This window comes from Helianthus annuus, chromosome 6, assembly GCF_002127325.2.
Source record: "Helianthus annuus cultivar XRQ/B chromosome 6, HanXRQr2.0-SUNRISE, whole genome shotgun sequence".
Classification (NCBI taxonomy): domain Eukaryota; kingdom Viridiplantae; phylum Streptophyta; class Magnoliopsida; order Asterales; family Asteraceae; genus Helianthus; species Helianthus annuus.
This window is the reverse complement of record NC_035438.2, coordinates 62,829,244-62,855,882: the sequence shown is the minus strand read 5'-3', so window position 1 is coordinate 62,855,882 and position 26,639 is coordinate 62,829,244. Positions and strand designations below refer to the sequence as shown.

General features: G+C 36.9%; 3 protein-coding genes across 5 annotated transcripts; 1 reads left to right on the top strand and 2 right to left on the bottom strand.

Annotated features, from left to right (window-relative positions):
* Positions 1–9,038: 9,038 nt before the first annotated feature.
* Positions 9,039–14,954, top strand: LOC110884238 (fumarylacetoacetase). 2 transcript variants are annotated; one of them, XM_022131926.2, is made up of 14 exons: positions 9,039–9,385; positions 11,053–11,131; positions 11,290–11,348; positions 11,427–11,551; positions 11,622–11,696; positions 12,392–12,467; positions 13,047–13,146; positions 13,235–13,294; positions 13,384–13,454; positions 13,520–13,647; positions 13,744–13,840; positions 14,289–14,414; positions 14,484–14,565; positions 14,651–14,954. In XM_022131926.2, the coding sequence occupies exons 1-13, from the start codon at positions 9,176–9,178 to the stop codon at positions 14,544–14,546; spliced, it is 1,269 nt and encodes a 422-aa protein (XP_021987618.1). In that variant the 5' UTR covers positions 9,039–9,175; the 3' UTR covers positions 14,547–14,565; positions 14,651–14,954. The 2 variants fall into 2 exon arrangements, with proteins under 2 accessions (XP_021987618.1, XP_021987620.1); XM_022131928.2 differs by having other exon boundaries at positions 14,484–14,575.
* A 1,978-nt stretch (positions 14,955–16,932) lies between these two features.
* Positions 16,933–19,611, bottom strand: LOC110884237. Its single transcript, XM_022131925.2, has 5 exons — positions 19,300–19,611; positions 18,145–18,297; positions 17,587–17,682; positions 17,400–17,520; positions 16,933–17,235 (listed from the first exon to the last, which is right to left on the bottom strand). Exons 1-5 carry the CDS (start codon positions 19,561–19,563, stop codon positions 17,063–17,065), a joined length of 807 nt encoding a protein of 268 aa, XP_021987617.1. The 5' UTR covers positions 19,564–19,611; the 3' UTR covers positions 16,933–17,062.
* Positions 19,612–20,595: 984 nt separating this feature from the next.
* LOC110884236 (E3 ubiquitin-protein ligase XBAT32) lies at positions 20,596–24,931 on the bottom strand. 2 transcript variants are annotated; one of them, XM_035974783.1, is made up of 10 exons: positions 24,730–24,931; positions 24,025–24,226; positions 23,893–23,952; positions 23,741–23,812; positions 23,472–23,647; positions 23,206–23,369; positions 22,204–22,265; positions 22,056–22,102; positions 21,821–21,961; positions 20,596–21,395 (listed from the first exon to the last, which is right to left on the bottom strand). In XM_035974783.1, exons 2-10 carry the CDS (start codon positions 24,217–24,219, stop codon positions 20,825–20,827), a joined length of 1,488 nt encoding a protein of 495 aa, XP_035830676.1. In that variant the 5' UTR covers positions 24,220–24,226; positions 24,730–24,931; the 3' UTR covers positions 20,596–20,824. The 2 variants fall into 2 exon arrangements, with proteins under 2 accessions (XP_035830676.1, XP_035830677.1); XM_035974784.1 differs by having other exon boundaries at positions 22,204–22,262; positions 24,730–24,930.
* Positions 24,932–26,639: the final 1,708 nt, after the last annotated feature.

Here is a 26,639-nt window from a genome sequence, read left to right as displayed (position 1 = left end):
ACCACCTCTCTCACACTTCATCCACCACCCACCACCATCACAACACCATCATCCATTGTCCATCATAGAGTGTGTGAGTCGTCTCGGGATCCAAGATTGATCGTAAGAGTTCTTGACAATCAAGGCCATGTTTGCCTAAGTCTCTTACATCACTTGGTGAAGACAAGTGTTTAGTATAATACTTTTTATTTTTAATCTTTTGCACTTTTTATTTGGTTTTGTATTAATGACTTTAATAACTAGTTTCTTATGTTGAAGGTGACTTTTCCTTATCGTTTGTCTGTGGTGTCTTGGCATTATTTTACTGTCTATATAAAATAAAAGATTTTCACCATTCATATCTCCACGGTCTATATGGAGGTATGTTGGCTACCTGGTCGGGGGTTAAGGGAACGGTTTGGTAAGGGTCTTGCCCTTGTTCAGCGTTTAGAGGTCCTGCAAGGGACCTGGGTCAAATTTAGTAAGATCTCCTTCAATACCCAAAGGTATTGGATGGCGGGGATCCAAACTCTTTGACCCCCTCATAAGTAAACTACTATTAATACTATAACCCGGCTATTTAGGACTGTATCCCTGCTGACTCAGACTACTTAGTCGAGGGTAACGTCACCTCCAAAAGAGGGGCCTACCATAATTTGCATTAATAACTTAATTCATTATCTTTCAATAATCCGACCCTTTAGGATTGTATCCTTGCTGACTCAAACTACTGGGTTGAGGGTAACGTCGCCTTCAAAAGAGGGGCCTACTACAATAACTAAGATAATCTCTTAAACAAGTGCAAAAGTGCGAAAATAATCAAAGGTTATACTAATACACGAGTCAGATCCAAGTGATTCATCTTGTCTATCTGTTTTTATTTTTCAGCATTTAGTTAGTTTTATTTTCTTAGTTTAAAAATCTTTTTCTAGCATTTTGATTTGATTAGACGTTGAGGATAAACCGGTACTAAAAGCTCTTGTGTCCTTGGACGACCTCGGTATCTTACCAACACTATACTACGTCCACGGTGGGTGCACTTGCCCATATGTGTGTTTAGTGTTAGTAAATTTCGTGTTTTATAAATTTAAAACTTGGCTAAAAAGTGTAAAAAGGGCTTAAAATATACATCCAAATTATAACACACTTCACGCACATCACCTCACGAGGTGGAGAAAGTTGAATCTGACTTTCTTAAACTGACCATGAAAAACCTCAACTATCGAGCTTATGTATCTGATTACAACTATCTCTCAAGACTCGTACCTTATCTGATTACCACCGAGTCTAAGCGCATTGCGCGATTCATTGGAGGACTTGCTCCAAAGATTAAGGGGATGGTTAAATCCTCCAAGACTGCGACATTTAGATCAGCTGTGGATCTGGCTTTATCTCTCACCGAGGATGAGAAACGAGTGAGAGTGGCCAAGACTGAAGGTGATAACAAGCGGAAGCGCGATGACACTCCTACTAGAGATTCTAAGAAGGGTAAGACTGGTTCAAGCTATTACCAGTCCAAGCCAATTGAGGCAAAGCATTTGAAAAGAGGATGTGTAGAAGTAGCTTCCATGATTCTTGATGGATGTGCTATATTCATCAAGAATCAATCTATCCCTATAAACCTCTTACATATGAATCTCGCGGGATTCAATATAGTTTTAGATATGGATTGGTTAGAGCATAACCAAGCCCGCATTACCCGCGATAAGAAACTTATCGAGATTAAATCCCCATCTGGTAATATACTCAGTATTCATGGAGATCAACACTATGGATTGCCCGAGGGGGCATCTCTGCTTAAGGCATCCAAGTGTTTGAAAAGAGGATGTGTCATTTACATGGCATGTGACCATTAACGAACCAAAGCCGAAGATTGAAGACATCCTAATCATCGCGGAGTATCCTGATGTTGTTCCTAAAGACTTACCCGGTCTGCCCCCGGATAGACAAGTCGAGTTTAGAATCGACATTCTGCCTAGATCTACTCCCGTAGCTAGAGCACCGTACTGTCTGGCACCCACTGAGATGAAGGAACTAAAGGCACAACTAGAAGAACTATTAGAGAAAGGCTTTATTAAGCTAAGTTCCTCGCCCTGGGGAGCTCCCATTCTCTTTGTCAAAAAGAAAGACGGTTCGATGCGAATGTGCATTGACTACCGTGAACTAAACAAGATCACGATCAAGAATCGATATCCTTTGCCAAGGATCGATGATCTGTTTGATCAGCTACAAGGAGCCAGTTACTTCTCAAAGATTGATTTGAGATATGGTTATCACCAATTGAAAGTCTGAAGTGAAGATGTTCCAAAGACCGCGTTCCAAACTAGATACGGCCACTACGAGTTTCTTGTGATGCATTTTGGGCTCACGGACGCACCTGCAGCATTCATGGATCTCATGAATAGAGTCTGCAAGTCGTACTTAGATAAGTTTGTCATTGTCTTTATAGATGACATACTTATCTACTCACGCAGCAAGGATGATAATAAGAAACATCTTCGATGTATACTTGGTATGTTGCAACAGGAGAAGCTCTACGCTAAGTTCTCCAAATGAGAGTTTTGGCTTCGCGAAATCTAATTCTTAGGACACATGATTAGTGAGCGTGGTATCCAAGTGGATCCCGGCCAAGATTGAAGCTATCATGAATTGGGAAGCACCCAAAACCCCTTCAGAGATCCGCAGTTTCTTAGGATTGGCAGGCTATTATAGAAGGTTCATCGAGAACTTCTCTCGAATTGCCACTCCTTTAACTGCATTGACCCGCAAGAATGTAAAATTCGACCGGGGTGTTAAGCAAAAAGAATCCTTTGAGATTCTAAAGCAGAAACTGAGTAATGCTCCAGTTTTTACTCTACCTGAGGGTATTGAGGATTTTGTTGTTTATTGTGATGCCTCACATACAGGCATGAGATGTGTGCTTATGTAGAGAGGCAAGGTGATTGCATATGCATCACGACAACTAAAAATGCATGAAAGGAATTACACCACCCACGACTTGGAGTTGGGTGTCGTTGTATTTGCATTGAAGTTGTGGAGACATTACTTATATGGTACGAAGTGTATTATATACACTGACTATAAAAGTCTCCAGCATCTATTTAACCAAAAAGATCTAAATATGTGGCAATGCCGCTGGATGTAAACTTTGAATGACTATGATTGCGAGATTCGCTATCATCCCGACAAGGCAAATGTGGTTGCCGATGCACTAAGTCGCAAGGAAAGGGTTAAGCCAATTCGAATTAACTCCAAGTGTATTGAACTCAAGATTAGCTTAAATGAGAAGCTATTGGATGCTCAAAATCAAGCCTTGTTAGAGGCTAATATTTATAGTGAAGGATTGGGTGCAACTGTTGGTCAGTTGTCACCTAGGAAAGATGAAATCCTTAGATTGAATGATCGAATCTGGGTTCCAATCTTTGGAGGGATTAGAGATCTAATCCTCTAGGAAGCGCATAATTCTAAATATTTTGTTCACGCTGGAGGTGACAAAATGTATGAAGATCTGAGAAAGAACTATTGGTGGATGGGTATGAAGAAATCCATAGCCACCTACACAGCTAAGTGTCTGACGTGTTCACAAGTTAAAGCTGAACACCAAAAACCGCCAGGACTTCTACAACAGCTTGAGATTCCCATGTGGAAAATGGTAACTATGGATTTAAGTACCAAGTTACCCAAGACCAAACGTGGCAATGACACGATTTAGGTCATCGGTGATAGGCTGACTAAGTTAGCCCACTTTTTGCCACTCAAGGAGACGTATAATTCTGATAAATTGGCTAAACTATATGTGGATGAGATAGTATCCCTACATGGCGTGCCAGTATCTATTGTATCTGATAGAGATACTATATATACATCTCATTTCTGGAAGAGTTTCCAGCAATCATTAGGCACAAGATTGAACTTTAGTATGGCTTACCATCCTTAGACTGATGGACAGAGTGAGCGTACTATCCAAACTTTGAAAGACATTCTTAGGGCATGTGTGATTGACTTGGGTGGAATTTGGGATGACCATCTCCCCCTAATATAATTCTCCTACAATAACAGTTATCATACAAGCATCAAGGCTGCTCCTTTTGAGGCCTTATATGGGAGAAAATGTAGGATGCCCGTTTGTTGGGCTGAAGTTGGGGAAGCCCAACTATCTGGACCAGAGATTGTCCTAGATGGGTAAAAGTTAAGTATAATAAAAGGGCACATCTTGGAAATCACGTTAAGTTGGTCAAATGACGGGTCAAAGTTAAGTATAATAAAAAGTCAAACGATAAATTTTCGGAAACTTTATAAAAGGAATTTGTAATTGTTTTAACTCATGTTTTTAACACTAAATCAATTGGTAACTAATATTAGAACATCTATAAACATGTTCAGCCCGTCATTTCCAGTTTATGTGTCGGTTCGCAACCGAAAGTCAAGCAGTTTGACTTTTGCTTTGACTTCCAATTCTGACCCAATTTAGCAACTTTAGCTACTGATTCTAAGTTGCATTATGATCATGTTATAGTGTTAAATATCCCTTTGTGGTTATACTACTTGATCATAATCAGATTATGAGTTTTTACACAAGTTCTTATAATATGCCTATTATTCACCAAAATACCCTTTTTGTGCATAACTTGGTTTTAAACAATGAAGATCATATAAATTTGATAAGCTACTAATATGGTAATATAATTATCATGTTTTGGCAGAATGAATTTGTTTATAACTTATGTTTTTATACAAGTTCATGGATCCCACATTATGACTAAAATGCCCTTATGGTGCATAGTTTGGTTTTAAACCATAAAAGGCATATAAATCTGATTACCTACTGATGTTATAACATAATTAAAGTATTTTGGCATAATGAACTTGTTTTTAGCTCATCCAATCACTCGATACCGCCTATGCGCGTACAGTTAGCTTATGTAACTAGTTTACTTAAGTTTATCGAAACGGGTCAAATCTTTTGAATTTATTTCAAATTCCAGAATGTAAACATGTTTACCCATATTATACAAGTCTTAGTACTTGTGAGGGTTTAAACTACATTCTATCCAATCATCGCTTAATCTAGCGTATCGTACCGTTTTCGTTATTTTAAGTTAACCGGTCCAAGACTATGACTTGAATAAGATCTATTAACATTCTAATTGCTTATTATACCATCTACTCTAGACTAAGGCATTCCAGTAGATTGCAACCAAGCTTAGTTATTTGATAACGACCGTGCTTATTATATTATCTTACATTGTAAGACTTATTTAAGCCAGGTAAATGCTTTTAACCTATTTTCCCTATACGAGCTTGGGATACGGTAAATTATTACCGCTTGGTCGGGTGTGGGATCATATGTCGGATTGTGACTAGAATCCGCATAACCCGTTTTAATCTGTTTTGCTTGAGAACATAAACATTGGGGGTTAATGCGACCGTGTCCTAGATATCTTCGGCTCATTTAATTGCAAATGGCAACGACTTAAGCACGGGGTGTAGGCATACACCCGACAGATGCTAATGCTATTATAAAATATTTTTCTACCCATATTGGGATACTCTTTATGGGTTAAAGTGGCGTGTCAGTTAATCATGTTATCGGTTTCTGTACTGGGCCCCATATGTATTGACAAGCACCAGTGGCGGACCTAGAAATTTTTTCATAGGGGTGCGGAACATTTTTAAAAATTTTAGGCCCCAAGGTATATAAGTAAAAAAATTGGTTCGTATTGGGTCGGTTCGAGTCGGGTCGGGTCATGTAAAACAAAAGAACATCAAACTAAATTTATATAATCATCAAAACATGTCAAACCTTGTTATAAACATAATTAAAACGTCGCCCTACGCGTTTTCATTTTTTGAAATCTATCCAAAACATCATCTAAACCAACTTTCTTAAGCAACTCTTTCTCTATATAATATATACAACTATCACTAAAGTTCTCATCGTCAATCCGGTTACGCAAGTCGGTCTTCACATTCTTCATTGCTGAAAAACATCTTTCAACGGTTGCGGTTGCAACGGGTAATACGAGAACAAGCTTCAATAACCGATATACCAATGTAAAAGTTACGTGAATATTCGTCGAAACCATTAACCTTACAAGACTTGACAAACATATTACATAATGTATCATGTATTCAAACCCTAGAAATCATAATATAAATCACACTAAAAATCATCTAAACATCATATACACCGTTAAAAAAAAAAGAAACCCAAACATCAGGTCGGATCGTATATAACCCACCAAAAAAAAGACAAAATATTATCATCATCATCACTAACAAAATATACATATATAACCCACCACAAAATAACATGTCATCACTAACAAGAAGCACACATGTTTCCTGCCATCAAAAATTCACTTCCGGTGGCTACCGGTTCCGTCCCACCCTACCAAAAATCAACCAAAAATCAACCAAAAATCATCAAAAATAACAAATAAACTTACTCGTGTTTGATCGGCGGTGGTATGATGGCTGATTACGGTGGTATGCGGCTGTTGTTGTCGCTGATGTTCTGATCGCTGGCGTGCGTGTAGGGATGATAGAGAGTGGGAGAGAATATGTAAGGGTTTTGGGCTTGTTTATTTTATTTTAGTTTGAAATATTGTTGATTTGTTAGATTTGTTTATTGGGCTAAGACTTAGGAGTGGGCTAGTTAAAGATATTGGGTATTTGGGTTTAGTTATTTAGGTATTAAAAGTAATATAATTTAGGTAGTGTTTTAAAAAAAAAGAGTTTACTAAAAAAAATTTAAAATATAAATTGATAACTCTTTTTACTTAAGGGGTGCGGACGAAAAAATCCAAGGGGTGCAGACGAAAAATTTCAAGGGGTGCAGATGGGATTTTCGACGGAACTTAGCACTAATTTTTTTTTTCCTGGGGGTGCGCCGCCCACCTTGGGCTAGCTTTAAGTCCGCCCCTGACAAGAACGTAAAATTGTATACAAGATAATTATTATTGTCTCAAGTTATTTATAAAATTGAATGTGACTTGTGCACTTAAAACAATTTTGAAATATTTTCAAAATGTGTCGTTTATTTGTATTTACCAGTGTAAACTGACGTATCTTCAAAAGACTAAGTGACAGGTTGCAAGGTTACGAAATAGGCTGGAAGTGCCCGGTAATGCTTAAGAGGAATTTCCAACTCCTTGCATAAGAAGCCTAATAGTTTGTTATTTCATCATTTTGTAAATTTACGATCCGCCTGTGGATCTTTTGATACATCTGTCTGTATAATATTTTTGAACATTTGGACATTTATATTTGTAATAGTATTTTAAATCCAAGACTTCCGTTGTGCTATCTGTGTATTTGATATCAATCTAGTCACGTATACCCTATCCGGGCCCACCGGGTGAGTAAAATACCGGGGGTTGTGACACATATCCATTGCGACATCTGTTTTTGATTGTCCCTTTCGCGTTGATAGTTGTAAACGAATTTTATGTTATATATTTTGTAAGTTGTTTTTCAATATGAAAGAGAGGAAAAAATTGAATAAGCTAAATCAAACACTTTTTATAGGGATGTTCTTTTTAGTCATTTTACATGAATAAGTTAAACCAAACACTTTTTAAAAAAAAACTACTTAACTTATTGGCTTATAAGCTAACCCATAAACTATTTTAGAAGCTTCTTCTAAAAAAGTCATAAGTTAATAACTTCTTTTAACAAAAAAATATTCTAAACTTAAATAAGCTAACCCAAACACACCCTATATAACTTTACTACACCAATTTTTACTTGATAAGACTAGCGGGTGTGGGGTGTTTTACGAGGCCGGGGATGCCAGGCAACACTGGCTAACCCACACCGTGCCAGCGTTGGCCACGGCGTTGCCCCGCTTGCGTGGCTTTGAAGCCTGGCATTGGGCGGGGGAGGGGGTCTGAGCGGGCTGGCTAGGATTGGGTGGTGAAATTATACCGTTTGGGGTAGCCGTTGGGCATGGCGGTTGCAATATAAAAAATCAAATTTTTACCTATAAATACACATCTTAAACTTCATTTTTTCCACAATTATTTACAAATCTTCTTCAACCAATCTCACACCAAACACAGCGGGCGACCTGAGCCACGACGATCGAATGGAGATCGCGAAGATCAAATAGAGGCATGACGGGAATCCAGAATTTAAGTGGGTTCCCCACTTTAACATTTATTGAACTCTGTAAGTTTTTTTAGGAATTATTAACTACTTTTTTATTTTTTAGGATTTAATAAGTAGTTTTTTTTTTTAATTTTTAGGATGTTATGTAACTTTTTTTTTAAATTAATATAAGCTTGTGTTTTATTTTATAAATCTCAAGTATATAAAAAAACCAACATGGACCACCAGTGCCGCTTCCACACCTCAATTCTTTTGGGGTGGTCTGGTGGAGCCCACAATCGTCACGTGTGGAGCAACGCCCCCAACCCAATCCCTCCAACATCCCATAGTCTAATGTAATTTTTTTTTGGCAAATTTGATTTAAATAATCTCAACTTTCTCAATTTGATCGATAATAATCTCAACTCAGTTATTGGTTGATAATAATCCGAACTGGTCCACTTTTGGCCGATAATAGTCCGCCGTTAAAATAGCTTAACAGAGTTAAGTTTTTTTTTTTTTTCCAAATTACAAACCGATGTTTTATGGATTTTGATCAGAACGATGATACAAGTCGATTTATGTAAAACTTACCTTGAAACGGTGTGCTTCAAACGGATTGATTTTTGTTAATTGAAAGTTTAAACACCCGAATTGAAGCACCAATTTCGTCGTTTGGGGCAATATTTCGAGGTAAATTTTACATCAATCAACTCGTATACTCGTTCTAATCAAAAGCACTAAAACATCGGTTTATAATTCGGAAAAAAAAACTTAACTCCGTTAAGCTATATTTAGCGTACACTATTATCGGCGAAAAGTGAACCAGTTCGAATTATTATCGGCCAATAACTGAGTTAAGATTATTATCGACCAAATTAAGAAAGTTTGGATTATTTAAATCCAATTTTACGATTTTTTTTTGGTAATTTCACTAATTTGGCTATGGTTGTTACATTTCATTTCAGTCACGTTCTTATCAGTACCGAAGACACATGTTCCTCCATATCAACACACACTGAACCTACCCTCTTACACTTCCATGCTGCTCTTGTGTTCATCGGAGTTCATCCACCACTGAACTCACTCATCCTTCCGATCAGCCATGGCGCTGACCGCCTTCGTTGAAGTCAAACCGGACTCACACTTCTCCATACATAACCTGCCCTATGGTATCTTTAAACATCGCACAGATTCTACCGTCACTCCAAGGCCCGGAGTTGCGATCGGAGACTACGTTCTCGATCTCTCTGCGATTCATTCGGCTGCTTTGTTTGACGGTCCCTTGATTTCCGGTTCTGATTGTTTTCATCAGGTATTGCTGTTGTACTGTTTCGTTTTAGGTTATGACCTAGAAGTTTGTTTAAGTTTGTATGATTTTGATGTATAATGTTGACTGAGAATGATCAAGTGTGTGGTTGATTTTGTGGAATAGTCTAAGTTGACGTACTATTGGATTCTGAAATTAGGTGTTTCAGTTTGTTAGAGGATTTTGTGTTTGAGGCATAGTTATCAAAGGCGCTAGGGGCACTCAAGGTGCGTAGGCCTAGCCGCAAGGCGCAAAAAAGGGGAGGGCCTGGAAAAAAAAGCACTTAAATGAAAAATAATTGTATTAGAATAATAGTATTCTTAAAATAAAATAAACAATCACTATTATATAACATTTAATATAATCTAATTAGTACCAAAAGTTCTAAAATAGTGAAGATGTAAATGTAATTCGAAAATTTGAAAGCATGGTTTTAAAAAACGCCCTCGAGGCGAAACGGCCAAAAAACGAGTTTGAGGCGCGCCTCATGGGGTTTTTACTGCATATACGCCTCAGAGGGGCTGCGGCGCTAAGAAAGGCTGCGCCTCAAGTGCGCCTCATGGGATATTCATGGTTGTTTTTGATGTTTTTGACTTTTTGTGTCAATTTCAAGCATTTCATGTCTTTTTTATGTATGTTTTTGATAATTTTGATGAATCTGATGATGAAATTAGTTAGTATTATTATTATTATTATTATTATTATTATTATTTTTATAATATATATAATTTTTATATTTATTTATTAATACCGCCTTGGCCTTACGCCTCGTTTCGCCTCGAGGCTTATGCCTCGTGATGCGAAGGGAAAACGCCTCGAAACTCGTTTCCGTTCTTTTAAACCTTGCTTGAAAGTTCTAAACTGGATCAGAAATATGATAAACCTTGCCTCAATAGGTACCGTGGAAGCTTAAATTATGGAGAAGATCAATAATTTTGCATTAAATAATTAAAAAAATAAATAAATCGGTATTTAGTGCGCCTGGAGAGTTGAACATAGCGCCTAGGAACTATGGTTTGAAGATGTTAGGAGATAAGCGTTTGGAAATTGGAGTGCTATTGTGGAGTGAAATTGCACTAATTTTAACGTTAAAAGCAGCGGACGGTTAGGCGTGCATTATGTGGTGGTGTTGATAGCCGAAAGACAAGGGTACATGCACTAATCGGCCTTTGTCCTAATTGTCGAGTGTTATGTCTTATGTCCAAGGCTTGATGCAAAGCTACTATCGAGTCGGGGGTCTCACTGGTCTATTCCTACAGGGGTAGAGGTAAGGCTGTCTACATCTTACCCTCCTCAGACCCTGCCTTAGCTTTGCTATTGGTGGGGTTTACTGAGTATGATGATGATGGATTAAGTTGAACTTTAGCTTTAGGTGAATAATGAAAGAAATTGAAATGATATGTGTTGAGAGTAATGTTTTTGGGACAGATTGTGTAGGATATATGGGTGTAATTGTTTGGTATGAGTTAAATTGTAAAACTGAGAGTCTAACCGTTTTGTCAGGATATGACTCACAGACTCACATCTAGGAAATGTAGTTGGTGAGTGCCAAAAAGCGGTTGTGAAAGGAAGATCATGCTCCTAATCTCCTGCCCTTGGAAAATAATATTGTTTTGAATGCATTTATGAACTATTCTTAACGTGTCTTCAAATATTATTTGTTTTGAATGCAGTCAAACCTTAACAAGTTTCTAGAACTGGGAAGACCAGCATGGAAGGAAGCTCGTGCTACTCTGCAAAAGCTATTATCATGTGTGATACGTCATGATATCTCTCTTTTTTTCCTGTTAACTTGCATATATAAATCTTTTCTGTCATATGTAAAATACAAAACAAGTTAACTCGTTTGATAAAAATCAAAATTCCAAGTATCTTTTGTTAAAAAATTATGACGTGATTTTTTAATGTAGCTACTGAACCGGCTTTACAAAATAATGCAAGTTTAAGGCAGAAGGCACTTTTACCTATGGTAAGAGATATGTTGATGAACATTTTGTAGCTTTGTGTTGTACTGGAGTCTAGACTTATTTAACGTGTAACGCTTCAGGATGAGGTAGAAATGCTTCTTCCTATTGCTATCGGGGACTACACAGACTTCTTTTCATCCATGCATCATGCTAAGAATTGTGGGACCATATTCAGGGGTCCGGAGAATCCAATTAATCCCAACTGGTATGGTATTTTAGACGTGTATATATAATCAGACTACAGACGTGTATATATAACTGGTATGGTTTTTTAGGTTTCATCTCCCCATCGCCTATCATGGACGAGCATCATCTATTGTTATATCTGGCACTGATATTATTAGACCAAGGTAACACATACCTATGCAGTTAATATCGGTGACCTATCACTGATATATCGGTTATCGGCCCCCATGTAAAATATCGGTGTCAATATCGGTACCGGTAATATCGGCGATATTGGACCGATATATCACCGATTGCCCCAATATCAGTACCTTTCTTCTTAGTTGTACCATTCGTTTTTCTTCTTATTGCTGCTATTAGTGTTTTAAGTCTTAATTGTTAAATGTTAGCGTTTTAACTTTTAAGTCTTAATCAGTTCCTACTTGCTACAATTGTTAGTGTTTGCAAGTTGCAAAAGGTTAATTTGTTAATGGTAGTAGAGTATACTGAATTGTTAGTGTTAAATTGGTATATATAAATTTTTTGCATGATATTAAAATTACCGATATCCCACCGCGACAACCGATATCTCAAATATCATATCCGATTTTTTACCACATTAACTAGTAACTACTTAGACACATACTGTACATAGATGGTAGAGACACATGCGACTTTGCAATACTCTTGAAGTTTAGTGATCAGTCATGAAATGGAGGTCAGAAATGGAGTTCCTCTGTTTATTCTTTTCCGTATATGTTTCCATTCCCTATAGTAAACCTATTATCATCAACCTATAATTATTATTTATCCAAAATTTGGGATGACCCATTATAAGAGTTCAAGATCCTATCTTAAACACGTTTCGTTTTTCTTCCAGAGGTCAAGGTCATCCGAGTGGTAACTCTCCACCATACTTTGGACCTTCAAGAAAACTGGACTTTGAGCTTGAAATGGTAACTTTTCCACCATGCACTTCTGCAATGCTTATCTAATATCTATGAGTTCTAGGGATGCAAACGAGCCGAGTCTGAGCTCGATTAACTTATGAGAGTTCGAGCTTGGCTTGGTTCGAGCTTTGTTTTCAAAGCTCGAGCTCGGCTCGTTGGTAGTTTCTCAAGTTCGAGCTAGGCTTGGGATCGGCTCGTTTATTATCTATTAATTAATATATTAAATAAAATTAATATAAATAATAGACTTGTTTAGGCTCGCTAGCTCAATAAGTGAAGCTCGGGCTCGGGCTCGTTTACCAAACAAGCTTAACTTTAGGTTCGGGCTTGGCTTGTAAACAAGTTAAAATAAGCTTGGCTCAGCTCGTTAACTAGACAACTTTAAATAAGAGGTAAATGTTATTAAATATTAATAAAAACTAATATTACACTAAGGCTCGAGCTCAGGATCAATAAGGCTCGGCTCGTTTCGAGCTTTTTCTTGAGCAGCTCGCGGGCCGCTTGGCTTGGTTGCACCCCTATGACTAATCTTTTGTCACCTTTGTTTTTTGTAATTTATTGTTATCTATTGCATATTGCTTCAAGGCTGCTGTAGTTGGACCAGGGAATGAACTAGGAAAGCCAATAGATGTTAACGAGGCTGCAGACCACATTTTCGGAGTAGTGCTAATGAATGACTGGAGTGGTATGCATTTTTTAACCTAATATTATAGCCACATGTCACTGGTCTCGCTGGTTAACACGTTACATCGGTTAAACAATGTTTTATACAGCAAGAGACATTCAAGCATGGGAGTATGTGCCTCTTGGTCCGTTTCTCGGCAAAAGTTTCGGTACGAATCCGGTTTTGTTTTATGGAATATAATATATGTGCTACACATTCAAATGTTCAATTAGCCGACGCTTTGTTGGTGTTTTTCAGGGACTACAGTATCACCATGGATCGTAACTCTTGACGCTCTTGAACCATTTGCTTGTGATGCTCCCAATCAGGTAGATACGCGACATTCAACTCTACTCCTCGACTTTGCATGCTAATTCACCTTTTAAAATCACAGATCCCTCCACCTTTGCCGTATCTTGCGGAGAAAGTTTCCAAGAACTATGATATTTCTTTGGAAGTTCAGGTTAAACCGGCTGGACAAGAAGAATCATTCACCATCACAAGGACCAATTTCAACCACTTGTAATTTTCAGACATGTTTCAGTTCACCAGATAAGTAGAATGGCATTTAAATTGTTTAGTATTTTAGTTAAAAGTCAAAATCGTTAATTTTATTAGGTACTGGACTCTAACGCAACAACTTGCACACCATACTATTAACGGCTGTAACTTGAGGCCTGGAGATCTCCTTGGAACTGGAACAATAAGTGGACCTGTAAGACGTTAGCTTTGTTTATACAATTTTTGTGATTATTCAAGTACAGTTCGGCATGGGGTGGTAATCGTGTCGGGACACGACCCGTATGAATATTTAATTATTCTTGTCAGAGACATCAAACCGAACCTTGACACAGTTAAAATTGTGTAACCCGAACACAACTCCATGTAACCCAGTTATTTAATCAAGTCAAAATGGATGTAAATGGGTTGTAATCCAATTGTAAATGGGTTGGCGGGATGACCTTGTATAATATATTTCTTTTTTTAAACAGCTTGACGTGTTGACCTGTTTAATTAAACGGGTTAAACATGTCAACTGAATGGCTCATTTAATTAAACGGGTCAACCCAAACACAATCTTTTTATTAGACGGGTCTTGTTGTGTCAGGAATTGTCGCCCCTAGGTAGACGTAAATTTAATACGCCGTGCTTGATTTTTACAGGAATCTGAATCTTATGGATGCTTGTTAGAGTTAACATGGAACGGAACAAAAGAGTTGTCTCTTGGTAAAACGACTCGTAAATTTTTGGAAGATGGAGATGAAGTTATCATCAGTGGTTGCTGCAAAGTAACTTATGTTTCCATTTTAACTCCTTCCAATTTTTTTGGGGGTGCTGATTAAATGACGTTATTTCAGGGGAACGGTTACAATGTTGGATTTGGTACGTGCTCAGGGAAGATCGTACCGTCTATGCCATAATTACCATATTAGTTCACAGGTAAATCAAGGTAGGCTGAATGTCGCAATTTTTAACCGAATGGTCAATTTGGGTTATGATTTATCTTTAATGGTTGATTAAGCAGGGAGCTAGTGCAGGTGGCGTGTACTGCAAATGACAAAATGGACTATTGTTGACGGAATGTGTTTGGAAACTCCTGAAGGATGACATCTGTATGTAGTATTATAAATCAATAAACCATGTTATTATGCTGTAATCAAAACCCCATTTTACAAAGCTATGGGGTAGAATTTGGCGTAAAATCTCTCCATCCATTTAGTACGCTATGGTTAACGGAGTGTGCAAGATTCACCAACTCTTGTTTCAACTTTGCAATTGCGTATGGTGGATTGCCATTTTATGTCATGAAGTTTCTAATTTACAAGGCATACTTGGTTATATAAGTCATGAAGTTTAAAAGGTGAGTATCGCTAATCTATAACATATTTAAACACATATATAGACGTCGTTATGTGTCGGTATCAGTGTCCAATATTGGAGGGTTTTAGAAGCACAAAAGCAGTAGTTTGTACTTTTAACATGTTCTTTCTACCAAGTTGACGACATTTTAGGAGTTTTTCTCACCTTATTAGTTTACGGTGTTTGTTTGTAATAATACATGTTTTTCCGACAGAGTCACTTTAGTAGGTATTCATATTTTATCGAAACAGCCTTGTACGTAAACAAGTGTATCAAGTAAATCTACCAAATAACAAATCTATTGGTAGGGGCTAAGAGGGTGTGATGTAAGCAAACCATACCTCTATGCTTGTCAGAGACCGAGACCCACGACTTCAAAACATTAGCAGACACACAAATAGAACTAAGAATATAAAAATAGAAATCTACCAATAACAAAAGAAGTAATCGAAGAGTGACATAGTAACAATCGCAACACATGGCTAAAACTATATAACATGCTCCACTCGATTAGGCTATGGCCACGATCAGACTAGAGAGACAGAGACTGTATGTATTTCTTATCTGAGATCAAGATTACACCATTACAAATACATAAGATGCCAACCTGTGGTAGTTATATTAATGTTAATAACTTGTTTTCCTAGTTTGAGCAATCGATCGATGTTCGGCCCTGAAATCCAACAGGTCGGGTACCTAGTTTTAATTTTGTCTGCCAACATATGATCCATAAACTTTTTTTTATTGTATCTTCACTTAGCAACATAGTTGTTAATGACGAATAGCAACAAATAGCGATAAGGTACCTATATATAGCGATAAATAGCGGACAACTATTTTATAAATAGCGATATACTAGAATTTTTTTTATATGTATATTATATCAAAAAAATACCCTAGTGTATATGTTATTTTACATGTATATTAAGCAAAAACCTAAAATCCAGTTATTTTATAGCTATATTTAATTGCTATTTATATACTATTAATTTGTATTAGGTTTTAGCATTAAAATATTGTACTATGTGTTAATATGGTGTTTCATGCATTGCTTTGTTGCAAGTTGTATTGTTTTATTTGTAAATTATTATTATTTATAATAATCTAATTAACTTAGCCAAAATCTTGTTAGGTTTATTTTGTAATACTATTAATTTGTATTAGGTTTTAGCATTAAAATATTGTAATGTGTGTTAATATGGTGTTTCATGCATTGCTTTGTTGCAAGTTGTGTTGTTTTATTTGTAAATTATTATTATTTATAATAATCTAATTAACTTAGCCAAAATCTTGTTAGGTTTATTTTGTAATACTATTAATTTGTATTAGGTTTTAGCATTAAAATATTGTATTGTGTGTTAATATGGTATTTCATGCATTGCTTTGTTGCAAGTTGTGTTGTTTTATTTGTAAATTATTATTATTTATAATAATCTAATTAATTTAGCCAAAATCTTGTTAGGTTTATTTTGTAATTATCGTTATAAACCTAGTGGAAAGGGCACTCAACGGTAGTACCCATACCTCAACCTATCAAATCCCGTCAAGACAAAAAAAACTTTAAAACTACCATTTAGTCACAAAACCCTGACGTGTCTCCACACCCTTGCGATAAACTTTTTTTTTTTAATTTTTAAAGTCAAATGCCCCAACCAATCACAACCCATCAACATCCTAAGGTTATCTTTGATCTCAAACAACTCAAATGGTTCACGGGTACTTCTTAAGGCAGACCCAACCCGTATGGCCTACCCTTGTGGTGGCGGTGGTTTTGTGGCACCACAAAGAACCTGGGAGGGGTTACCCCCTAGTTTATATTAAAAAACAAAAAAATATATAAATTGTCGCTATTACCGCTATCTACCGCTACAACCCTAATTGCGAGCCTAGACCTATATGCTACGTAGCGCGCTATAGCGATTGCTACGCTCACCATTGCAACAAAAATAAACATGTAACCAATAACCGATAAGGCCGTATACCAAACTTTATACACAAATAACTGTATATGAGAATACAACCACTTTTAGACGAATACTTATGCTTAAACATTATGGCTACAGCCGTAACGGTTTGATTACCAATTGTAATTATTGGGAAGACCCATCCACAGAAGTAGCCTTCGTGGACGATCAAGAAACCTCGCCTGCCACGCAGGTTCCTCACTCTCATAAACAAAACCACATTTTATGTACAGATTCTTGGCCGGCTCATTGTCAACAGCAACGTGCACATATAAATCACTAATCCCTGAAAGTTGACACATATACGCTTAATAAAAATTCAAACTTCTTAAATAAAGACGAATCAGGTTACTTTCAACTCATTTGACATGTGTTATTTCCCTTTTAGATAATTTTTATATTTGACTCGTTTGAAATAAAACAGAAATAACGAGAATTAAGACATGTTACCCCAATCTTGAGCAACTAATTTTGATTTCTCGATAAGGAGAGAAGCAAGCCCGTTCCTTTGGCATTCTTTGGCAACACAAACGTTACTTAGATACGCTCTTGCAAAATCTCCTCCAATTCCCTGTTCATTTGATGGGTCATTGATCTTATGCGCTTACTAATATACTGGAAATGGAAATTAGATTACCTTTGGCCTCATTCCTGTTATTTCATTTGGGAGGCTCAAACACTGATTAAGATCCAGTGTCCCTACGACAACTCGATTCTCTCCATCGTGTGAAAACTGCACAAATTAATAGTCAAAACATATAACAGTTAATGAAATTGAAAAACATTAAAACAAAACTATATAAAACTAAAAAAAATAGAAAGTCCATAAATTTTGAAACCCATAAAACAAAAGTTTATACATACCAAGAAAAAGTTATTACTATTACTATTACTATTACTATTACTATTACTATTACTATTACTATTACTACTACTATTACTACTACTATTACTACTACTACTATTACTACTACTACTATTACTACTACTACTATTACTACTATTACTATTATTATTACTATTATTATTACTATTATTATTATTATTATTATTATTATTATTATTTTAAAACACTCATTTTTTTTAACTAAAAACTTAGAAACAAAAGAAAATGATTTTTTTCAATTTAAAGTGGGATGGAAGGGGCACCCATCACTCGATACCCCGTTCAATGGGTATTGCAGCGTTATGGTACCTTACATGAAGAACATAACTCTTCTGGGAAACTCTTTGTTTGTGATAACGGTAATGTGGCATTGATGCAAGAGACTTTTTCACCTTCTTTTGTACCAGCAACACGTTCTTTCAAAGCTTCGAACTCGCGTTCTGCCAAGTAGTTTTTATGATCCTAAGAAAACTTAAAAAAGAGAAAAGAACATCAGTATTGTTACATCAAACCCCCAATAAAAAAGGTAGATGCATATGTACTATAACCATGATTCACGCATTTTACAGTTGAATCGAAATCACTAAATTTGGGAAAAATCTAAAAAATTCAAAACTGGGGCTCTAGATGAAGGAATTTGGGTCCGAAAGCGTTGTCACAACACCGGCTTGTTACACCATTTCTCTCTTGTAACTCCAGACAGATCAAAAGATATGCTTGTCCTAAGTCGGGCCCATTCTAGCCCACTCGATTCTATCCTTCTAAAGTCCCCTTATTCTTGGATTTGCTTAACAACACTAAAAGGTAGTGTTCTTTTCGTGGAATGTAATGGAATTTTTTTTAAGTGATAACCATTATTCATTTTCATTTATACTTGCCAAGTTACATCAAAACAGAAGGTAGACGGGCAACAAGCTGCACCACCACCCCTTTCTGAATTTCAAACCCTAATCTACACAAAACCCTGCCCACTGGAGCTGAACAATTGTTGTGGATGACCCGTTGGACCCTGGTTAGGAATTGGATAGCTTCTGGCGCTAGGGAGCCAAATGTGTCAAAAACAAAAGGGGCAAAAACATGCTAGGATTTTAAAGAATTCCTTTGAAATCCCATAATGTGTTTGGTTGGTTTAATTATCAATGGAATTGGAATTATAATATGTAAAATGACATAACTACCTTGTATTCAGAAATCCGGCAATTTAGATTCAATTACAATTACTTCTTTTCTTGAAACGAAAAACATAAGAAATGTATTCTCCATTCCAATTAGAAGAATGAAACAACACTTCCAATAAATCCTATTTAGTGTTTACACCAAACACTAAATTCACATAAACAAAACAACTATCATTCAACGTCAAAACAATCCACAAACTTCACAATTCCACTACTTTCTAACTCAAATTCCAACTCTACTTGTTCCAATCACAAATTTAAATACCAAAGGTAAAAGTCAACTCACTTGGATACCAAACGTTGACTTAAAATCATAAAACGATCGTACTCGAAGAAGCGATGTGGCCCAAAGCTCGGATTCTGAACATGCTTCTTCTATCTTTAACGCAGATTTATTAATCTTTATTCTCTCGAATTCGGTGCACACTTCTTGCTGCTGTGATGCAACCGTACACCTTCGACGACCGCTGTTATGACAACGTGTTTGGTTATTCAACCCGTTGACCGATTGTAGTAGTGGAAGAGAGTGTGGCAATGTTAGAACCGCCATTATTCTATCTTCTGTCAGAGCTTGCGCGCCATTGGTAGTTAGTTGGGTGTTATCTTCAGAGCAGGTGGCGAGCGGTCAAATGGGCCTTGGATATGGGCTGTGGCCCATTGTGTTGTGGGTTACACGAAATAGGAATGTATGGGTTGATAAGTAAGGAGGTGATTACGGTTGGGACGGCCCGTTAGGCTTATCAACATAGGCTAAGGTTTAGGGTCATCAAAAAAACAAGCGCCTTCAATTTTTTTCTTTTCATATATTAAAATCGTATTTGACCCATTTAAACAAACCCTAGACAGGGGCACAGGGCAGCGAGGCGCCACTACCGCCGCCCTGTGCATCCGCTGTTTCTTTTTTAGTTTTCCGTTTCACCTTTTTTGTTCCATTCTAAATAGTTTCTTTCGTTTTGGTTCAAGATGCCATCTTTTATCTGACCACCAAAATCAATCTAAGCCGCTGAAATAGTTCGGCTGATTTGGTGGTGTTTTTGTTAGATCCGTGTTTCCTCATACTCAAAAGTTAAAGCCCATTCACTGCCATTCTTATTTTATATTTATTTGGATTCACAAATTGGATTTATTATTTAATCCATTCTATTTTGTTTCAAAAGGTGTACTCGCGAGTCGTATCACCGTTCTCGATCAGCTATCCCATCTAGTAGTCGTCTCTTTACCACAGACCACGATCCGCTCCTACTGATCTTAGCTGATCGGTTTGATCGGATTTTTGACACACCGCCGTCAGGGAAGCCTAAAAATGTCAGCCACATGCCCGGGTTACCACTCCCACAGCAAAAAAAACACTCTCCCCACGCCCCACCCTCTTTTTATCTCCTCCCCTACTCTAAAAGAACTCGTCCGACCTCATCCTTTTACACGGACGGGGCACCAAAACATGCCCAAAGACGCCACATGGAATCAAAATGCCCATTAGGCATTCTTAGTAACCTCAAGTTGTCGCTATGACTCCTACTAGAAAATTCGATAAAAATTTCTAAGTGTCATCCATAGTTTGATGAATAGATGAATAACATTATAACAATAAAAAAAAATCTTTTTCTTTTCATTCCTTTAGTATCTACAAAACAATACATTGCTAATATGCACAGAAACACCATTACTTGTTTAAACCAAAATCAAACCCAAAAAAGAAAAAAAAGATTAAAAAAAAAAACAACAAAGATCTTGAAAAGAATCCCAATCTCATTGATTTCCTGTTTCATGTTAGCTAACCATCAATCTCCAAATTGTTGTATATATTCCACTCAGTAATCACCAGGACTTTCTACCGACTGATTCGAAGTGCATAACCAAGATCTTCTGCCTTTCACATGTGAACTAGACCACCGGAAACTGGATCTCGGGTACCTGTTGATATGAGACCGCCTAACTATCGATGCAATAGTGTCAGTACCTCGCAAACACAGATTATTATCGAGTTTCAACGTCGTAAACTTATGAAAGTTCAAAGATTGTGAAGCAGGTTTCTTTTTGGATAATGGGATTCTTTGTTGCATAGTTGGAGTGTCGATTCTGGGCATCGAAGAACACGAGCAGCATGATAAGGATGAGTTTTGTTTTAACAGTTGAAGCTGTGGTTTTGTGGTTGTGAGCTTCTTGAATGAAACAATGCTGTGGCGGCAGAGAGGACAGGCGATTGAACCCGGTGGGGCGTGGGCTGCACTTGAAGTGTTGCTAGTGGAACATAGATATAATGCGCATCGAGTGCATAGTTCGTGTAGACAACCTGATGCTGCTACTGTGCACTTGTTTTCCAAGCAAACGGGGCATGGATCGGTACAGTTTGAAAGTGAATCACTGGTCCAGCCGCATTCTCTGGTTGTACAGAAGCAAAAGAATATCAAGGTTGACTTTTGAAGTCAAATTTGGCAAGTATGAGAGCTAGAACAAAACTGTAGAGGTTGACTTTTGGAGTCAGAAAATTTCTAAACTGGTTTACATTGTTTATGAAAGTTTATTTATTTGCTAAACCCATCTGCAAATTGGTGTATTTATGGAAGAAAACAACATAGATATTCTTGTATGTGTTGACTTTTAAAAGTCAAATTGGTAAATTTCAAAAGTGGTCAAATTTGTATTGTAGAATTGGTTCATATTCTTGCAATAAAAGGTTCAACTTAATGTAAACTCATAAATACTTATGATATTACTATAAAAACTGCAAAAAAAATTAAATCATGGTTGTCAATGATGCGAACTAAAAGATGTTTTCGAACGAAGAACTTTAAGTCAACACTTACCGTGCAATCTTGACTACACTCATAAGGGGGAGGGACAAATATGGAGAAGGAAGAGTAATTGTTCGGTCTTGTTGGTGTGCACTTAGAACTTCCTCGAGCCATTCTCTATGCCATAAGCGAGCAACCTCTAAGGGACTCCATCTTTACGATGTAAAAAACACAAACATGACAAGAAAGGTCAAGAAAACTGATCAAGTTATAACTAGACAAGATATTAATGGCGAAGAAAACATACCCTTTTTCGTTTTCTGCTGTTAGACTGGCACCCCGGGCTATCAGAATCTGAAACACATGGAAACAGACGACAATAGATAAGCCGAAGATCGTTTAATGTGGAAAAAACTCGCTGAAAAATAATATTTTTTTGAAATAATAAATCATACTTGACAACAATGTGGATTTCCACCATATGCCGCGTAATGGAGAGGTGTGCTTCCGGCTCCTGCTAACAGAAATAAAGTTTTGGTTCTAAGTTTGACGCGAAACGGAAGCGATACAAGTGTTAGATACGTTCGGGTAAGCGTTAAGAGATAAAACTCATATGAGAGAATTTATTAATATCAAAAGTTGTCCTAAATATTACAAATGAACCTTTATTTAGACTATATGTAATGGGGCTTTATAAGGGCATGAAAGATTTTGATAATGCCCTTACACCATTACTCATGGGCATTATAGGGGCATGAAGAGTGAGGGGCATTTCTATAATAATGCCCAAAGAGAAGAAAAATAATGGAAAGTAATAAATGAAATGGGCATTAACCATTACACCTTTTTTAAAAGGGCATTATAATGAGGATGTGGTGAAAAATGCCCCTTAGTGGCATTAACCATTACCTATGGTCTTATAGGCTATTCTAGTAACCCAGTAATTAAGTTCGGTCAAAGTAACCGAATATTGACTACACTCTTAAATGAAATAGAAGGCTATTACCGAAATATTAATTTCGGTCAACATAACCAACAATGTAGGCGTAATTAGGATAAATAATAAAATCAACACTCTAAAATAGAACTTAAATTATTAAAAAAGTCTTATGGTTATCTTTTTTCTCACTTGTCTTCCGCATTCCCAACGGTCCACAAATGAGTCGCTCGTTCTCTAATTATCGATCCCCTATTGAAGTTTCAATGAAGCTTAGAACTATTGCTTGTAACATTTGGGATACATACTTTACACATCATATTTATATTTCTTGATGAGTTTTAGTTAGAGATAGCAAGATGGGGGGATGAGTTAAAAGTCAATCAATTTGACCCGTTTGACCCACTTGACCATTCCTCTTTAAACCGGTTTTGTGTTTTGACCTGTTAGAGATAAAACACAAGATCAAAACTGTCACCTCTAGTTTTATACATACCAAAATGGGTCAGGAGTTAGTTACCTATTAAATCAATAGTGGCACCGTCTTCAAGAGTGACCTCATTCACAGACGCCCCCAAATCAAGTAGTAAACACAAACTATCAACATGCCCATTTAATGCAGCCATATGAAGAGCGGTCACACCTCCATCAGCGGGTCTATTGATTATCTCATGGAGTGAGGTTCTGCAAATAAAGTTTTAATTTTTATCAAACCCCATATGTAAACAACTCACGAGAAAATCACGAATCTTTAAACATGATACATCAAAGTTTCTTGAAGCATACCCGTCATTGGATTCCGACACAAATTCTTGAAATCTTGATTTTTTCTTGACGAGTTTATAAAATGAAGAAATACTTGGGATATAATCAGCGAGTAGGATCCGAATGCAACACGCGTGTCCATTAAGAGCAGCCAAGTGTAATGCAGTACCTCCGTTTAGACAATCCGTTTTATGGATCTAACAATTTATAGTTAATAATTAACATAATTTCATTAGTCAAAACGCAAAACTGTCGACACAACACAACGCAGCGTAGATAGTCAGTCATACATTGGCTTTGAAAAGAACCAGAGTCAACACAACTTCCCAATGACCATATTGACATGCTTGCATCAAAGCAGTCTGTTCACATGAAAACATATGACATAATCTTATAACATGTTTCAAATGTGAAATGAACAAGAAAGTTACGATTTCCTAACCTGCCCACGATAATTCTTGAGATTAATATCCACCCCAGACTCGATCAAAAGGGAAACAATCTAAAAAGATCATATGATGTCAATAACTTAAAATCCAAATAGTTTATATGAACAATAGAGATAGTATGCAACCTCATGGTGACCTTGAGCGGCAGAGTGATGAAGGGGCGAATTTCGACCCCCGAAAGTGGCATATTTAGCGAGCCTCGGGTTATATTCCAATAAAGCTTTCGCTTCTTGAAAATCACCATCTCTAGCAGCCGAAACAAGCCGCTCTCCGGACGCAGAGCACCCGAAGGTATTCCCAACAAGATTCAAAGATCTCATGACTTTTCTTTTTGAAAAAAAAAAAAAAAAACTAAATAATCCCACAAAGAAACAATGAAAAGTGCTTCAATTTAAATGTCCTATATTTGGCAGAACAACAACCACAACTACTATACTAACTGCATCACATCAAGATTCTTTGGTAAACCTAATTATAATATAATTGGTGATGATGCTGATGTTGTTAACTTGTCATAGTATTGAAGGGGTGTTTGTTTGTTGCTTCTAATTGCACACAAACTAGTCTTATTTTATTAAACTAATAACAACCAATGAACCAACTACTTACAGTAATATAATACATGATTAAGACATATTAAAATGTAAAAAATAAAAAAAAAACTCAAAACCATGGTTGAAGACTGGCTGGTTTTTAATAATATTGCCTGCATATTCATAAAAGTATCTACTACCAAAAATCAAAATTTATATCACTTTTGAACAAATTAACATAAACCCAACTCAAAAATTCCCCTAAAGATTCAAAAAGATTCAATCTTTTATGAATACCCAGTAAAAGATTTGAGGTGAACTAGGATGTTTTGAGAAAGAAAACCAATAAAAGACAAATGTGTTCTTGAGTAAGAATTTCTGAATTCCTCTGAAAATTCATCTGTTGTATCCCCCAAATTGAGGTTGTGATCATCATAATAATAATATTGTTTTGGGGATTGAAGACCCAGAAAGACAGTGATGAGTGATGACCCACAAGATGTTTGATGAGGATCTTGAGGCTCCGTAGACGTGGGAGTAAAATGCCAAAATGGTCCCTTAGGTTTCGTCACTGAAGAGGTATGGTCCTAATTCCCTGCCTACATGGCAGGGACCACACCACTTTTGAGCATGCATGGCGACTACATCAGCAAAGCAATCCAGAAACTTCTAGAAACTTCTGGAAGATATGCAGGTGGCACCAAAGATGCTCTACCAGACAAAAAGGACAACACGTGTCACCACTCGCAGAACGCCACATAGGCCTGCGGCAAATCAGGGGACAGAGCTGACAACACTGGTACAAGATTTCCAGCATGGGCAAATGTAAGAACGCCACGTATATCACTACACCTGCCGTGACATAGCAGACCAAGAGGATATTCCCCTTGGTCGGACAGCTGGCACACGCCCACAGCTGGCACAGCTGCTCCTCCTTCCCTCACCCTCGGGCTATAAATAGGACCCTTCATCATTCAGGTTCAGGATCTTTACTCTCTTCACTCACTATATACACACACTGCTTTATTCTCTCAGAACAGTACTTATTCTCACGCCGGAGCCTGGTTAAGAGGAAAACCCTCATCTCCCCCTCTTAACGAGACTAACGGCTTGCTGTTTTGCAGGATTCAAGCTATTGTTACGAGTCAAGAAAGAGGTTGAACCCACAGAAGAAATAACCCCACAGATTAACCCTAGTTTTAACCTGTGTTTCATCAGTCACTTTTGCACTTTAGTCCAAAACTCAAACCTTTTGAAACTAGGTCCATGTGGTTTTAGTTTTTTTTGCTATTTTGATCCAAAATCAAAATCTGATCAGATTTTTCAATTAACATCCAGTTTTTTTTTTTTTTTTTTTTTTTGGTCTTTTTCCTCCCTTTTAACGAAGGGAAAAATATTCAGATTTTCAGTTTATCTTTTAACGTTTTATTACAACAAATTAAAAAAATCTGATTATTTTGCCCTTCATTGAAAGGGAGGAAAAAGAGAAAAAAAACTGGATGTTAACTGAAAAATCTGACCAAATTTTGATTTTGGATGAAAATAGCAACAAAACTGAAATCACAGGGACTCAGATTCAAAAGGTTTAAACATTACAAAAGTGGCCAAATCTCAGGACATTTTGGCAGTTTACTCTGGATGTGTGGGTATGTAAGTTGATAAATTAATAAGAATATAAAAACAGTCTCTCTATTATTTATTATGTTGCAAGTTAACTCCTTTGACTATGGTTTTTGTATTTAATTATTCCAAATCAATAAACTATTGACTAAGATTTGTATGATGATTAACAAAGTGAGATATTTAAGTCGTCCATGGCCTGTTTCATAGTTTGATGACCTTATCCCTTTGACTAGTTCTATAACTAACTAAAAAACAAGTTCATATCAAATTTTATAAAAATAAAGAACGAGCCGTAAAATGACCTATCATTGGACTATTTTATGTTTATAGGTTTTCTTACTTTCCGACTATTTTCTTACCAATCTCACAAGTGCTCATTTAATATTATAAAAATAGAGACGATTATAGACTAATGGCAGGTAGACGAGCAACAAGTTGCGCCGCTACCCCCTTCTGAATAGCAAACCCTACCCTGCTAAACACAAAATTCTGCCCCTTAACATGCGCGGTGTTACTGCTTACCACCTGCTGAACCCGCTTGAGGAACCGCACCGCGTCAGGGGCGAGAGCGCCAAAAGTATCGA